Source organism: Uloborus diversus, chromosome 8 (assembly GCF_026930045.1).
Source record: "Uloborus diversus isolate 005 chromosome 8, Udiv.v.3.1, whole genome shotgun sequence".
Classification (NCBI taxonomy): Eukaryota; Metazoa; Arthropoda; class Arachnida; order Araneae; family Uloboridae; genus Uloborus; species Uloborus diversus.
Window position 1 is genome coordinate 143,083,695 of NC_072738.1, and position 15,343 is coordinate 143,099,037.

General features: G+C 32.8%; 1 protein-coding gene across 1 annotated transcript in view; it reads right to left on the reverse strand.

Annotated features, from left to right (window-relative positions):
* Positions 1 to 15,343, reverse strand: part of LOC129228272 (E3 ubiquitin-protein ligase SMURF2-like) — a 170,650-nt gene that overhangs the window by 27,321 nt on the left and 127,986 nt on the right. Inside the window, exons 4-6 of the mRNA XM_054862941.1 lie at positions 7,134 to 7,267; positions 4,558 to 4,723; positions 2,913 to 2,996 (exon numbers count right to left, since the gene is read on the reverse strand). Of these exons, the coding sequence (XP_054718916.1) occupies positions 2,913 to 2,996; positions 4,558 to 4,723; positions 7,134 to 7,267 (384 nt within the window). The remainder of the gene's footprint in view (positions 1 to 2,912; positions 2,997 to 4,557; positions 4,724 to 7,133; positions 7,268 to 15,343) is intronic.

Here is a 15,343-nt window from a genome sequence, read left to right on the forward strand (position 1 = left end):
TACATGAAAAGAAGTGAAACTGACAAGCAAGAGGAGGACAAATTTTAAATACATAAAAAATATTATTGATGTACATTAAAAATATTATTGGTGTACATTTTAAATATTATTCATATACATTGAAAATATTATGCTTGTGCATCAAAAAATATTTTTTTCAAGAAGCAAACATTTTATTCTGAAGTATCATTGTCAGAATCACCAAATTCATCTACTCAGTTTTTATGTATAGAGTTATTTTCTATCTGAAGGATTAAACAGCTGCTGTTACTAGAGCAAAATTATGTGCATAAACATTTTTACATCTTGCATGTAAATCTCTTCGAAGAACACCAACTTTTCTGGTATGCGCAGGAGATTAGTTTCTGTATTTTATCTCGTGCAATTGAAATAGTGCTTCATTGTTCAATACAGCCCGCATTTATAGTCCATCCAATGTTCTGATAAACTGGGAGCAGTGATTGAATCAGTGGTGACCAATCTACAGCCCACAGATCAAATGTGGCCCTTGAAGCTGACCCATGTGCCCCATCGTTGTATTCAGAGTGTTAAAAAACGATAAATATACATTCTGAAACCTTCCAAAACTACTAATAATCTTCTTTCGGTGTTATGAATTTTGAAGCCAAGTAGTCATAAATTGATTTCTGAAATACAATAAAATAAGCAAATGGAATAAAATATGCAGGTAGTAATAATGACAGCAGTTTTGGTTAGTAATTGTCTTTTGTTTCCCTTGTTTTCCCATGCTATTTGAAAAATTTAAATCATAAATGCAATTTATATTTGTTCTGGCTCACGAGAATCCTATTAATGCGAAAAGGTTATTTATCACTGGATTAAAATATTCAAGCATCGGCAATGAATATTTGCTTCATAGTTAGTGCACAAACAAGGGAATAGGGTAGGAGTCAAGACTCAGGAATTGGTTCTTTTTCCCTCCGGCTTCGCAGCCCTGGTAAAAACATTTGTGCTTTAAATTCATTTCATTTTTATTCAGACATATTTAGTTATTAATAACTTTCACATTTAGTTATTAATAAAAGAAAGTTATTAATAACTTTCTTTTCTATTTCTTGTCACCAAAACCTGAGAATGTATTCAGAATCTACTCCATTTTTTTAGTTTTTAGCGACATAAAATAATTTTTCGCGTTGTCGTTATTGTTATTTAAAAAAAAAAAAAACTCTTTTGTAAAAATGTTCTTCATCAAGAGCTTTTTCCAACAAAGTTTTTCTTAAACAAATCCACCTTTAAATTCGCATTTTACATTTGCCTTACATTTTTCCCGCAAGCCCTAATATAAGTGTTTTGAACTGTTCAAAGTTGAACAAAAAATTGTTCAAATTAAAACATGAAATGCCGAAATAAGGTGTCATCGGGGGATCTTTCCAAAAAAAAAAATTTTGTTTGAATCGAATGATGTTTAAATTTTTTTTAGGGGGGGGGGGACTGGGGGTTAGCACATTGGTCGACCGACAGACACGTTTTCTCTATCTCAAAAACCTACTTTCGAATTGTTAATTTTTTTATGTTTATTTAATCATTTTATATATTTTTTTGACTTTTTTTGGACTAAGCAATATTTTTACAATACATTAATTATAACCAATTAAACCACCTTTCATGTCTTTATTTATTTTATATTACTTTGACGAGAAAGTAGGCTAAAAATGAACTCCAAATATCGTCTGTAATCAAAAAGCAATATTATTATAAAAGGAAAAGATAAAACATTGTGATTTGAAAGTAAAATATACTTTTTAATTTTTCGTCTGCTAATGTTTAATTTTATAATACATTTTAAACATGTATTGGCATCTGTTAAAGTTGTTTATGTGTTCTTAAGATTTTGTAGGTCAATTATTGCTATTCAGTGATTCATTAATATCTTTTTTTTTTTTGTGAAATAAAGTGCCTTCTAATTTTTTGTACTAAACAATGTCTATGTGAGCGCTGGCTCTAGTGTAATAAACAAAATCTTGCGATTAAGATCACGTAGAAATGTGGATTGATACAATTTTTGATTTTCTTTTTGTTACAAAATTACTAAGTAAAAGTAAGTAATTTAAAATGTATTAATATATTTTGCAAACGAAAAATTGAGTAAAACAGTAAAATTTGGGTTTGAAAAACGGTTTCTTAAACTTTTAGATGACAAATATTTTGTGTAATAGCGCCACCTAGAGACACATTTTTTGTGTAAGTGCTAAGAAGCCATGGAACATAGTTTCTATTTCAATTACTAATTAAAACTTAATGAGACAGTTTCTGCATGTGAATATTGCATTTTTCTATTAAGTTCACCAATAGTTAGTGATAGATTTCAAGAAAGTTCCCTTAGTCCTCAAGATTGGTAAATGAACTTGAACGATATTTGTGCTTGGCCCATAGACTATAAACAGAAAATTTTTTTGCTTCACAGTGTAATTCTTTTGTTAACGCACGAGTACAGATCTTCAACTTTTCTAACACGGGGGCAAATCTTAAAAGTACTGCCCTTAACTACCTCTCTTCAAGTTTTTTCAATAATAAGAAAATGAAAAGAAAAAAAAAAAACCATCAATAGCAAAGGGCCCAGGCTTCCCCCCCCCCCTCCATCCGGCACTGTCAATGCATTACAAATAGCAGCATACACAAGCCATAGTTCTCTCAAGCTGGTATTACAATACTGCTCTTATTTATAGTTGTATTTACCATAAAGATATGAATTACGACACTAAGAAATAGCATTACCTAATGTCTAAAGCACTGAACATAAAAAAAGGAAGTTTAGAAAATCTTAAACTAAGCAACTAAGAAAGCAAAAAAAAAAAAAAAAAAAAACATTTTATTTTCGAAATTTTACCAGTATACACAAGAAGCAGTAAGTACTGAACTGAATGACTGGATTTAAAAATTTTGAAAAATACCTTGTTGGCTTTTCCCATTGTGTTGACCTAGTAAAATGATTAACATAATAAACTCTTCCTGAAGCCGTTCTCCTTTCTTCCCACCTGTTCAATGAGAAAAAATTCTCAATGTCAACCATAAAATGAACAATTTGGATCTTGTACATAAAGATTATTTAAATAAAGTTCAATTCTGCAAGGGAATGGTTGTGGGTCCAGGAGAGTTATGATAAAGCAAGCAATTTTGTATTAAAATTAAATACTGTATGCTAAGTTAAATGCAAACACGTTAAATAGCAAAGTTATAATCAAGGCTGTTTATATAAAACTATTACCACAACAATAATTATTTTTATTAATATTTTTTCTATATATATATACATATATCGGGCTTCTCAATAGAGTGAGAGAGCAAGAATCTTGCTCTTTTAAAAGAAATCTTATTCAAAAAACAATTTGAAGTGAGATTTCTTGCAATTTTGCCACACCTGAAATATTGAACCACTAATAGTAAGCAGAATGGAAAAAAAGAAAGAAAAATCAATCCCTAACAAAACTGGAAAACAGTGCCGGATCTTTGATTTTTAAGAGCCAGGGGAAATCCTGAAACTGTCGTCCTTACCAATCTTCCTTTAATTCTTTATATCGAAACTCAATGGAAAAAAAAACACAGAAATAGAGTGATCATGCCACCTCCCAGAAGTTGCTGCCTGGGTAAGGGTCCCCAGCTTGCTCCCCCCAGATCCGGCACTGCCTGAAAAGTTGGAACTGACGTTTTCAAAATCTTGATCCTGCTGAAATTGAACCTTGTCTTTCCAACTGCATTTTTCTTCACTAATTGAACCCCTCCACACTCTGACTTATCCTACAACTTTGCTCATAGATCTATTAACAACTGCCCAAAGCTATCAATTGATACAATAAAAGATAAATTTTAAACGTCAAAATTTAAAGAGTTGAGCACTTGAAATTTTCAGCTCCTTTGAATTCACCAACTTCACAAGTATTACAAGTGCAAAAACAGACCATTCTCACATAGGGGTACAAAAACTACATTTCCGATTATGAATTTATCAACTGCACTTAAGTTTCATTCTTTCAAAAACATGTCTTTAACTTCAATTTATAGAAATTTTATTCTTCTTTTTCGGCACTACTAGGGCAGGCTAAGACCATCTCAATTAATTTCCTCCATCCCGCCCTGTCAAAAACAGAATTCCTCCATCCACTCAGGCCAACAGTTCTTAAGTTAAGTCTTTTTCAGCACAGTCGAGCCATCTGGTTGGTGGGCGGCCCCTCTTGCGTGCACCATCTGGATTTGTGAATGTGACTTTATGGGTTGGGTCCCTACTACATAGTCTAAAGAGGTGCCTCAGCCATCTAATGTGATTTGCTTTAATAAAGTAGATAATATCTGGCTATTTATAGCATTGTTTATATATCTCAAAATTATAGAGAGTGCGTCATCTGTTGTTTTCCTGGACAGCACCAAAAATTCTCCTTTCAAAATTTTCCTTTTCTCATCAATCTATCTTCTGCTTTATAGAAATTTTATGTTTTAAAATAATTTAGTCAATTTTATCCTAATACCATACAATAACCATCCAACATTTTTTCTAGTATTTAACAATAAAATTCAAATTTAGTATATATATAAAAAAAATACCCTTCAGGCAGTTCATCCGGAGAAAGGGATAAATTACCAAGACGATCAACTACTACATTTACACTTCCAGATCCATGACCATCTCTGGATAACAAGCTAATAACAATCTGTCCTTTCACTGGTTCGGGGTCATCTGTATGGCTTCGAGATAAATCCAGCCTTTGATCTATTTGCATGAAAAATACATTCAAGTTTACAATAGGAATAAAACATTTTCAAGTCATCTTTAATCGTGTTTATTTGTTTACTTTTTGCTTTCAAAATAAATGACACATAAATAGTAGTAACAGAGAGATTGTAAAGCTTAATTTTACTATACAGTTTACAAGGTTCCCACTCTCCCAGTAGATTGGAAAATAGAGCGCTTACATGGCCTTTTTCCAGTAGATTTCTGTAACTAAACAGGGATATTTTCCATACTATATATATTATTATTATTTTTTTAATGAAGGTTACATTTAAATAGTAATTTAAAAGCTTCATAATACACAACCACCACACACACACAAATTTATAGGACACAGTGAAACTTCTATAAGTCGAACTTCAATTCACACCACATAATAAACTTACTCCATTCCCTCTTTATTTTTTTGTGATTATGTCATGGAATTGGAAAGGAATATCCAGTCACAGTTCATCGTTGTATGCAGGTACGACTACAAACTGTTACAACAGTCACTTTGAGCTTTGACCTTAAGTTTCTGTGTTTGCCAGTTCAGGTGCAATTTATAATAACGTAAAAATGAAGTTATGGCTAACTCTCATTTTACAGCATTGACCAAAGCTAAAAAATACGGCCTTTGATAAATTTTTAGGGTTTTTGAGTACTAATTATGGCTTTTAGAGGGGCCCCTAAAATCAATACTTGAAAATAGGGCCTTTACATAGCCATTTGAGAGCCCCTGGGAACTCTGAGTTTAATAGGATGAAAAACTACTGCCTCCATAAAAATTATGTGTTACAATAGCAATCTGCAATTGCAATGAAAATAAATTATCTTCAATGTATATACAGTGGAATCTAGTTACAACAAAGTTCAAGGGACGACTAATTTTTTTTTGTAGTAAAAGAATTCAAGCAATGTAACTGAAATTAAGAAAATAAATAGGGACAGAAAATTTATTTTGTTGAGATAGATATTTTGTTGTATTTATTATTCGTTTAAAAGAAATTTCACTGTATCATTAGAGCACTGGACTTCAATTTTAAATGTACATTATTCTACTTCATCATCTCACTTTACGTTATGATCAGAATGTTATTCAATGATTCTTCCATTATTCATTGATTTGATTTCATTTTAGGTCCAGTAAAAATAAATATTATTGCTTTGAATTGAAAATGAATAAACCATCTGTGTTCATTGAATATAGTCATTGGATTTTACAGTGATTTACGAAATTAATTATGTGCAACTACGAGCTACGATGCTTAGGAGCTCATAAAAATATTACAGAACTTAAAACTGAGAACAGAGAGAATAGCTTGAGAACCTAATCCCTAAACATCATTAAGTTGCTTTATAATGGGGTTGTTTCCTTCAGTCAAAAGTACTTCTTTTAGTCAATGAAATTGATAGAGTAAGCAAAAAAGAAAAATAACATGAACCCAGGAAATACTTTCATTTTCCCAACACTTATTTTTGAATTAATTTTTTATAATGTCCAATTTTTCAAACAAGGCGTGGTCTTCATGACGTCACAAATGATGTACTTTGCCGCATCTTTCTACCGCGATTCCACGTTATGATAATCAAGAAGTGAATTAAATATTGCGCTCTATGCTTGCTATCAACCATATCGTTGCCACTACACGTGAGTAAAGATGCGAATTAAGTATTGTGGTCTGTGAATGGCAACAGGGAATGGCATTTCATCATTTGTGATGTCATGGGCAGAAGCATAAACAATTAAAGCGCACCGATTCAAGTAATTTTTTAATAATATTAAACTTTGTCAAATTATTTAAAAAATGATCAGATCCTATGTTTTTAAGCATGCTCTTTCAGAAAAAATATTTTTAAAATTTTGGAAACGACCCCATTCTGTACCTCAGAGCCAGAAGGACGTAAGTCACATGATAATTTCACTGGAGATAGGAAAAACTTTTTTCTGGCCTATGCAAAGGAAGGGACCTCTTTTAACCCTGGTAAAAAATTTAAAAGGATTTTTTTTTAAAGAATTGCATTTACATGGCCTGATGTTGAATAGGCTTCTACATACAATGCACTAAAATAACGGAATATCTCAATTTTTGGACTTGCATCAGTCTAGTTCTGAGGTACAGAAATATGGCTGCCTTTAGCAAATTTGGGTAGATTGCTTTGAAATTTGGCAGCTTCCCAAACTCAAATTTCTTGGCTGAGGACCACAGGCTATGTGCTGAGCCAACATTTGACACAAAATCAGCCTAACCATCTCAATGGTAAATTAATTTAGAATTAAGTACAATTTGAAAAAAATGCAATATTTATAAACCCAGAAAGACATAAATTGCTGACATCACAAAGAAATTATGATTTCATAAATAAATAAATAGTACATACAATAACCATTTGAACATTCATAACTTACAGCCAGTATCTTTTAGCCTTTGGATAGCATTTGTCATGATTCTAACACACCCAAGAAAGCCAGCTCCTTGCTTTTTATGTATTTTTTTGTGATTCCAAACACTAATTGTAATTGAGTCGTTATTTCCAATGTATCTAAAAATTAAAAATATACTGGTTAGAACATTATAGAAATAAGTTAAGGTGCTGTAATAAATGACATCTATCACTAGGAAAATGGGTCACCCAGAATTACTTTCTAAAAAGCAATGTCCAAGACCAAGCAAGAGGTTTAGAATAATGGTAAATTGTTATGAAATGAAAATGAATAAATACCTTTGTGAAAAAAACCTACAATATTTTTATCCTTCTATGCCCTGTTGATTGATTGTTTCAAGTAGAGGAATAAAACACGATACAGGAATGAAAGGTGCTGCGAACAAGAGACAGTTGATCATTGCTACCGCATATACTTTTGTAACAGCATAGGAAGTAAGCGGTATTGCATCGCAGTTTGCGATTAAAAACTTACGAAACACGATACAATATCATAAATTGCATCAAAAATTTTGCATCAAAAATAAATACATTTTTTTTTGGTTTTAGATGGCTATTTTTTATTAATAAACTGGGTACAAATAATTTTAATTTTTTTAATGGTATAAATATAACTTTTTGAATTTTCAAATCCTGATTGTCATTGTTCAAAACTTCGTTGTTTTCTTGTTGAAAATGTAATTTTCAATAATTTTACAGAACTGCTCCACAATATCGAAATTTGAGGAGCAGTAACGCTCTCTCAAAATAAATACTTATTTCCCACATTATTGTGTAAAGATCAACTCTTGTATGATCGGAACTTCAAACATAGGCGGAATGTTGGAAAAGAGGAAAGAAAAGATTTTAAGATGAGAAGACATCTAAGTCTCAAAAGTTGGTAAGTGATTTAACACTTCCAGGGGTCTGGCCAGAGCAAATTTGGGTCCGTTAACGGACCCTTCACAAAAATCCGATCAACCAAAACGGACCTTTCACAAAAATCCGATCAACCAAAACGGACCCTTCACAAAATTCTGGTAAACAAAAACGGATCTTTCACAAATTGTTTATTGAAAGAGCAAATCTCAAATTAAAATAATACAGCATATTTAAAGTTAAATTAGAGGAATCAACTTATACAAAATCAGCTAATTTTGCAAAAGGAAAAAAAAAATCGGCACTCTTGTGATGCTCCTGCAAGCCATAAATAATTACTACCACCAAATAAATATAATGCCTGTTGTTGGTTTCTTTGAAAGAAATTAACAGCTGAAAGTCAGTTTGGTTTATAATTTTGCTTGTTTGTTTTATGCAGCGGTGTTGTAGTAAACTTTTGGAAAAGCGTTAACATTCTCTGAACAGGCGTAGTAAGCACTTTTCTCCCCACTCATGATTTAATCATCAATAATATACAGCGAAATTAATTTAGAACTACAAAGGATAGTATGGGTGGGGCGGATGTGATCGCTTCAGATAGGGTTACAAAATTTAAACTTATCGCCATTTAGTGTCTGGTGGTGCGATGTTAAACTGTTATTTTGGGAGAAAGTTATATGGGTTTGGTTTTTCGATACTAAAAAGGATAATTAACTTTAAATAAACTTTTATTTACCGTTATTTTTTTCTATAGATGTCTACATTTTGAAAAACGCAATCTTTTTACATCCGATATGAGAATCATATTTAATTCTTTTTTTCAAGCTAACTTCGCTTTATTAGGATGCAAATAAATGAAAAGTTTCTTCTTTTTTTTGTAACAAAGCTTATTTTAAGTTTTCAAAGGGGAATTCCATTTTCTTTTATGAATCAATAATTAAAATGCTGAATCGATGGTTTATTTTTTATTTTATTTATTTATTTATTTATTTTTGCTTCAACTGTGTCCAGATATTGATATGTTTATCATAGGACTCTAAAATGCAATTCAAAAGTAATTTTATCAAAAATATTTATTTTACAAGCCGTTTTTATACTTTTGATTCCTTCACTTTGAGGATTGCAATCTCTTTGCATCCGCTGTGGAAATCTGATTTTTCGAATTTTCGATGTTTAGTATGCTTAATTAAAAGGTAAACAAATAAAGTATTTTTTTTATTTTTGTGAAAATCACGGAGTTTATAAGGTTTGAACGAAACTCTGTGCTCTTAAACAGTGTCTTGGGTTAAAAAGTTAAATGCTGAACCCCTGCCTAATTTTTTTTCTTACACTTATTTTAAATACTATACAAAAAACATTTCTAGTATAATTTAACATGATGTAGAATGGTAGATAAATATTGATACTTGAGGGGTGCCCATCTCCCCAGGGAGTGATGCCTCCCTCCCTCTCTTCAAATACTAGAAAACACTCAAGAATGATATTCTCAACAGAAAAGAGAGAAAACACTCAACTTTAAGTGTCAATGATGCAGTTTCCACCATCTCAAGAGTCTAAACTTTCGTTTTTACAAGAAAAAAAAAATTAATTATTTGATTTTTCACAAAAATAATTGATTTTTCACAAAATTATTTTATTTTTCACAAAAAACGAACCCTGTGAAAAATCCTGGACAGACCCCTGACTTCAAATATTAAAAGCTTATCTGCTTCCTAAAATAAAATTTTATGAGCTGTATGGTTTTGATATGAATAAGTTGGCACTTAAAAAAATCCACTTGGATTGAGAAATAAATGTCTCATAATAGAATCTATTATTTCATCAAAAAAGAAAAAAGATTTATTTTCCCCTTTAGAGATGACAAATGATTGAAACAGCTAGACAGACAAAGAAACAAATGATTGAAACAGCTAGACTGACAAAGAATATCAGTGTAAGCGGGGGAAATATGAAACAAAGTTTCAAAATACTTGAACAAAGTAGAAATGCACCGAATATTTATTTGGTATTTGGTATGTTGCATATTCAGCAGACAAACCAAATACAGTCAATTTGCGATAACTCGAATGTAAAGGGACCAAAGGAAAACTTCGACTTATCGGAAGTTCGACTTACCGCTAGTTTAAGTTTTCGATATTTTAATATTAAAAACCTTCAAATATTTTAATTAATATGTACATATAACAGACAAAACTACAGAACTTAAAAGTTTTTAATCACAATATGTAGTTTAATCAAAAATATTGAGAGAAAAAAAAATCAAAAGCATGGTTTTGCTTTCGATACTGCTGGAACGACTTGAATAGAGCTGATTCTACTGCAGGAAAGGTGCACATCTTCATTCGTTTCAAATTTGGATTCATGGATCCTACTACTTTAGAAGTTTCTATTATTCTTTTAATATCATTGACAGAGTATTTGCATAGACATCCTTTAATAGTAAAGAAAATTCACTCTGTCTCTCAGGAACTTAGCAGCAAATAATCGAACTAAAGGATGAAGGGGAATGCATCTTAACTTAGGTCAGCCTTTGAATAAAGGTACAATCAGTTGGCTTGACAACTTGATAGTATAAAAGCTAAATTCATAGTCCAGCAACATGTCAAAGTGTAAATAGTACAGTACAACAAAAGAAAACAAGCTAACTCATTTCCGCACGTGTAACTAACTCCTTTATTGCACAGTGGCTTAACCTCAACAGGTGCTCTTCTTGCTTTAGAGGTCTAGAGGAACTACAAGATAAATTGAATTTTTTCTCTCATAGTCACTTGTTTCTTTCTCTTTTTTTTCGTTCTTTGGAAATAAATTTCGAGTCATCTTGGAAAAAGCTTCGAGTTAAAGGAAGTTAATTTCGAGATATTGAGAATAATTAGCATGGAAATAAAGACAAAAGGATCAGGACTTGGCAAAAACTTCGCGTTATCACAAATTGACTGTATTCAATATTTGGCAACAGAATAGTAAAAAATTTAACTGTTCCTATAATGGAAAACAAAAACTTTTTTCATACATTGAATGTAAGTCACTATATAGTAACACAGTACAGAATTAATTCAAACTTTTATGTATTAATTTTATCTCATTCAAAAGTTATTTTAGTGTAGTAAGTGAAAATGCTCAGATGTTAAATTTAAATTTTGTTGCTTTTCAATTTTTCTTTAATTTTATGAGACATTACACTAGCCTTACTATTACAAACTCATTTAAATATGGCACAGTACCCTGGAAAAAAAATCATGATGTTAAGTAGTAATAAATATATACTTTATTTATATTACTTTATTACTACTTAACTTTAACTATTTTTATACACAAAATACATAGTTTAAAAAAGATAAAAAAGGGATTTACATGGATATGAATTGCAGTACAATTATTGCTAAAATGTTACACCATATGAAATAAACAATATTGTTTAAAAACAACCAAATAAAAATTAATCATTGCAATCAAAGTTTAATAATCCTTTGCACTGGAAGAGAAAAAATAAAAATATCTGGAAAAATTGGAATTTCATTCGTCAGTTTTAATGATGATACAATTTATCAGTTACCAAAGTGATGAACACAGCAGAAAATCACATGAAAAAATTGTACTTTGTAATGAAATTTTAGACAACTTGGGCTTGTATTTGTACCTAAGGTAAATGCAAGATTCTTCATATTATACCCTGTTAATCAGGGCTACCACCGCTACCAGAACAAGTTATCTAATTATACATCAGGAAAGAAATTAATTCTCCATTTATGTAGAACTGAAACTTAAATCAAATTAGCAATTTAAAATTATTCATTTGTTTTTGCTTTTGGAATGATTTATTTTAAATTAAATCAGTCTTTAAAGGTACAATACTTTTATATTATATTAAGTGCATTTTCATTTATCAAAATTGATACACATTTTCCACTTTAAATGTAGCATAAAATTGAAACACTACAGTTAAAAATTTTTGAACAAATGCATGGGTGCAAGTTTGGTGATGTGCTCAAGACAGAAAATATTTTCAGCCCCCCTCCCCCTTCTCCCGCCCGCATGGGGGCTTAAAGAAAAATTTATGTGTATAAATGTTGTAGATTTTAATGATGCTAGTTTTGGAATCTGTGTTTGATTTAAATTTTAAGCCTTTAAACTGTAAAATTTAAGTGTTTTGACATCATATTCCAAAAAACCTAAAATCCAGCAATGGGGGGGGGGGGGGGGGTCTGGGGAAATTTTTTCAAAGTGAAGTCCAAAAAACGCTATGGTAGGCCATTTTGGTAAAGTACAGGGAAAGGAGGGGTTCAGGGACTCTTACATCAATTATTTTAAATTGATAGTCCCAAAATCACAATTCCTGGCAACCTTCAAAAATATTAGAGAAAAAGGTGGTCGGAGGAGCGCTCTGGAGTCTCCTCGAAATGGAAGCTTTAAAAACGAATTTGTACTCCATCTTCCATAACGTTTATACGCTTTTTGACTGCATTATCGAAGGGATGGAGTTCAGGAATTCTCCTTCGGCAATATTTCGAAACTGAAGTTCCAAAACCGCAATTTTAGACGATGTTGGATAATGTTAGTTGTAAAAGCGTTCCAGGTTGCCCGCCACTAGTTTTTTGCCGATCGTAAACATATTTAATGCAGCAATAAAATCGCTTGGGACATAAGATTTTCACTTTTGCAACATAAATCAGTTATGAATGGAAAGTCTACATAAAGTAGCACCAACAAACCAGAAAAGAAGGAAAGGGGGGTATGGGCGACTAATGATAATAAACTGGCACAATTCCCCCACACAGTCTTCATTTGAAAAAGAATTCTTTTATAAGATAGCAGATGGTGAAATTAGCCATAAAAAAAGCACTTCAATAAAGTAGATACATTTTTTAAACAAGGTACACTTTCCAATGTTCATTAATTTAAAAAAAGCAATAGGGGAACTGAATGCTCACCGAAGGAAGGGCACCGGATCACATCCCTCTTAAGGCACTCAAATATAGCTTACAGTGGCGTTTTAAATATTTCAGCATCGAAAAATTATCGGGAGAGAACTCTCGAACCCCTTCTTCTGAATTCACCACAAATATTCAAAATTTGAGTTTAAGGCTTCAGTTTCCAAATTTTTTTTTCTAGGAACAGTACCCCCCTTACCTACATACATGACTTATGACCGCCTAAAATTTAATACTTCAATTTCGGAAACTTTTGAAAGAAGCTTCCTACTCCCTTTCCCCTTAAGTCATCCAAAGATAGCCCAAAACAGAGCTCTTTAAATTTCAGAAATGGAAATATTTCGGGCTGGGGCGCGGAATAGCCCCCTCCTCTTTGTGTTTATTAAAGGCAGTGTAAGTTTGTGTTTAAGATTTATTTTTCTGCCGAAAGAGCAACTCCCCTCCACACATCGCCAAAGACAACAGAAAGTTTTAAGACTTCAATTTCGAAAATGTTCCGGACAAGACCTGTGGTATAATTTAACGAAATATTATCTCTTGTGGCAACACATAATTACTGTAGCCTAGTTTGGCAACACTTTGTTACCTACTCGTATGTTTACAATGTAGCGTGTATGCTGCGTGGAGTTCTAGTTTAATAAAACCTGTAATATGGTGTTAAACTTGGTAATTAATTTATAACAATTTATTAAACTAGTTTTCGCACGATCATAACGTTAATTTGGCCGAATGGAGCAACTCCTAAAACCTGAAAGGTTCGACGTAGACCCCACGTGCGCAAATGCTGAATCGAAGTGGAAGCACTGGAAGAGAACATTTGCTAATTTCCTGAGCCAAGTACCGCAAATTACAGACGAAAATAAACTGAACCTACTTTGTAATTATGTCTCTGCAAGTGTCCTTCGATACATCAGTGACTCTGAGAAATACTCTGACGCCGTCAAAGTACTTGACTTTCTGTTCATAACGAAACGAAATGAGATTTTTGCAAGACATTGTTTAGCATCTAGAGCACAGCAAACTGGAGAATCAATCAATGAATACCTCTAAATACTAAAACAAATGAGTAAAGATTGCGATTTTAAAGCGGTAACAGCAGATCAGTATAAATACGAGTATATACGGGATGCTTTCATTCGAGGTCTCCGGAGCCCACGTATTCGTGAACGCCTCTTAGAAAACGCCACTATTACGCTGGAAAAAGCCTACGACCAAGCTCGGTCACTTGAACTAGCTGAATTGCATTCTGCGTCGTACTTGAATACAGCGAACCCAACTCCTGTGGCTGCCGTTGAGCATGTACAGGATTACTCTGAAGAATCCCCGTCGATTACTGTTGCCTCAGCCCGCTATGGGAAATGCTTTTTCTGCGGAAACGAACGTCATCTGCAGAATTCTTGCCCGGCCAAGGAAGCTACTTGTAGAGGGTGCGGGAAGAAAGGACATTATCAGAGAGTGTGTAAGTCAAGACAGGCACGTCCTTCCTCAAATGCTACAACTTCTGTTGTGCTTTTGGCTTCCATTTCATCTATGCCTCAGTGTCTCCAGAAATCTATTACTAAAGTATTAGTTAATGGAATAGAGCTAAATGCCCTAATTGACACTGGTAGTTCTCTTAGTTTTCTGAACCAATGTTTTGTGGATAAATGTGGAATAAATGTGAGGCCATATGCTGGCAAAATAACCATGGCTAACTCATCCTTGAGCTCAGATGTTACCGGATGCGACTATACTAACTTAAAGATGCAGAATCATACATATCCTGATATGGAGGTGCTTATTATGAGAAATCTGTGTGCCGACTTCCTGATTGGACATGATCTTCTAAATAGTCACTCCTCAGTAGAAATAGAGTTCCATGGTGACAAAACGCCCCTAAGAATTTGCTCTCTGGCTACTGCTTGAATTCCAGCTGTGTCTCTCTTTGCAAACTTAACACCTGACTGCAAACCGATCATCACCAAATCCAGACGTCAGACAGAAGAGGACAAATTATTCATTGCTGCTGAAGTGAAACATTTACTCCTGGAAGGGGTGATTGAGCCAAGCAACTCACCATGGCGAGCTCAGGTTTTTATAACAAAGGGAGAAAGTCACAAGCCTAGGATGGTAGTAGACTACTCACAAACTATTAATAAATTTATAATGCTTGATGCCTATCCGCTCCCAAAAATAGAAGAGTTGATTCAAAAGATATCACAATACAAGGTATTTAGCACCATTGACCTACAAAGTGCCTATCACCAGGTACCTATCTTAGAATCTGATAAGCAATATACAGCTTTTGAAGCAGCAGGAAAACTTTACAATTTTCAGCGAATTCCATTCGGAGTAACTAATGGAGTCCCTGCTTTCCAGAGAAGCATTGATAAAGTAATCGAGAAAGAAA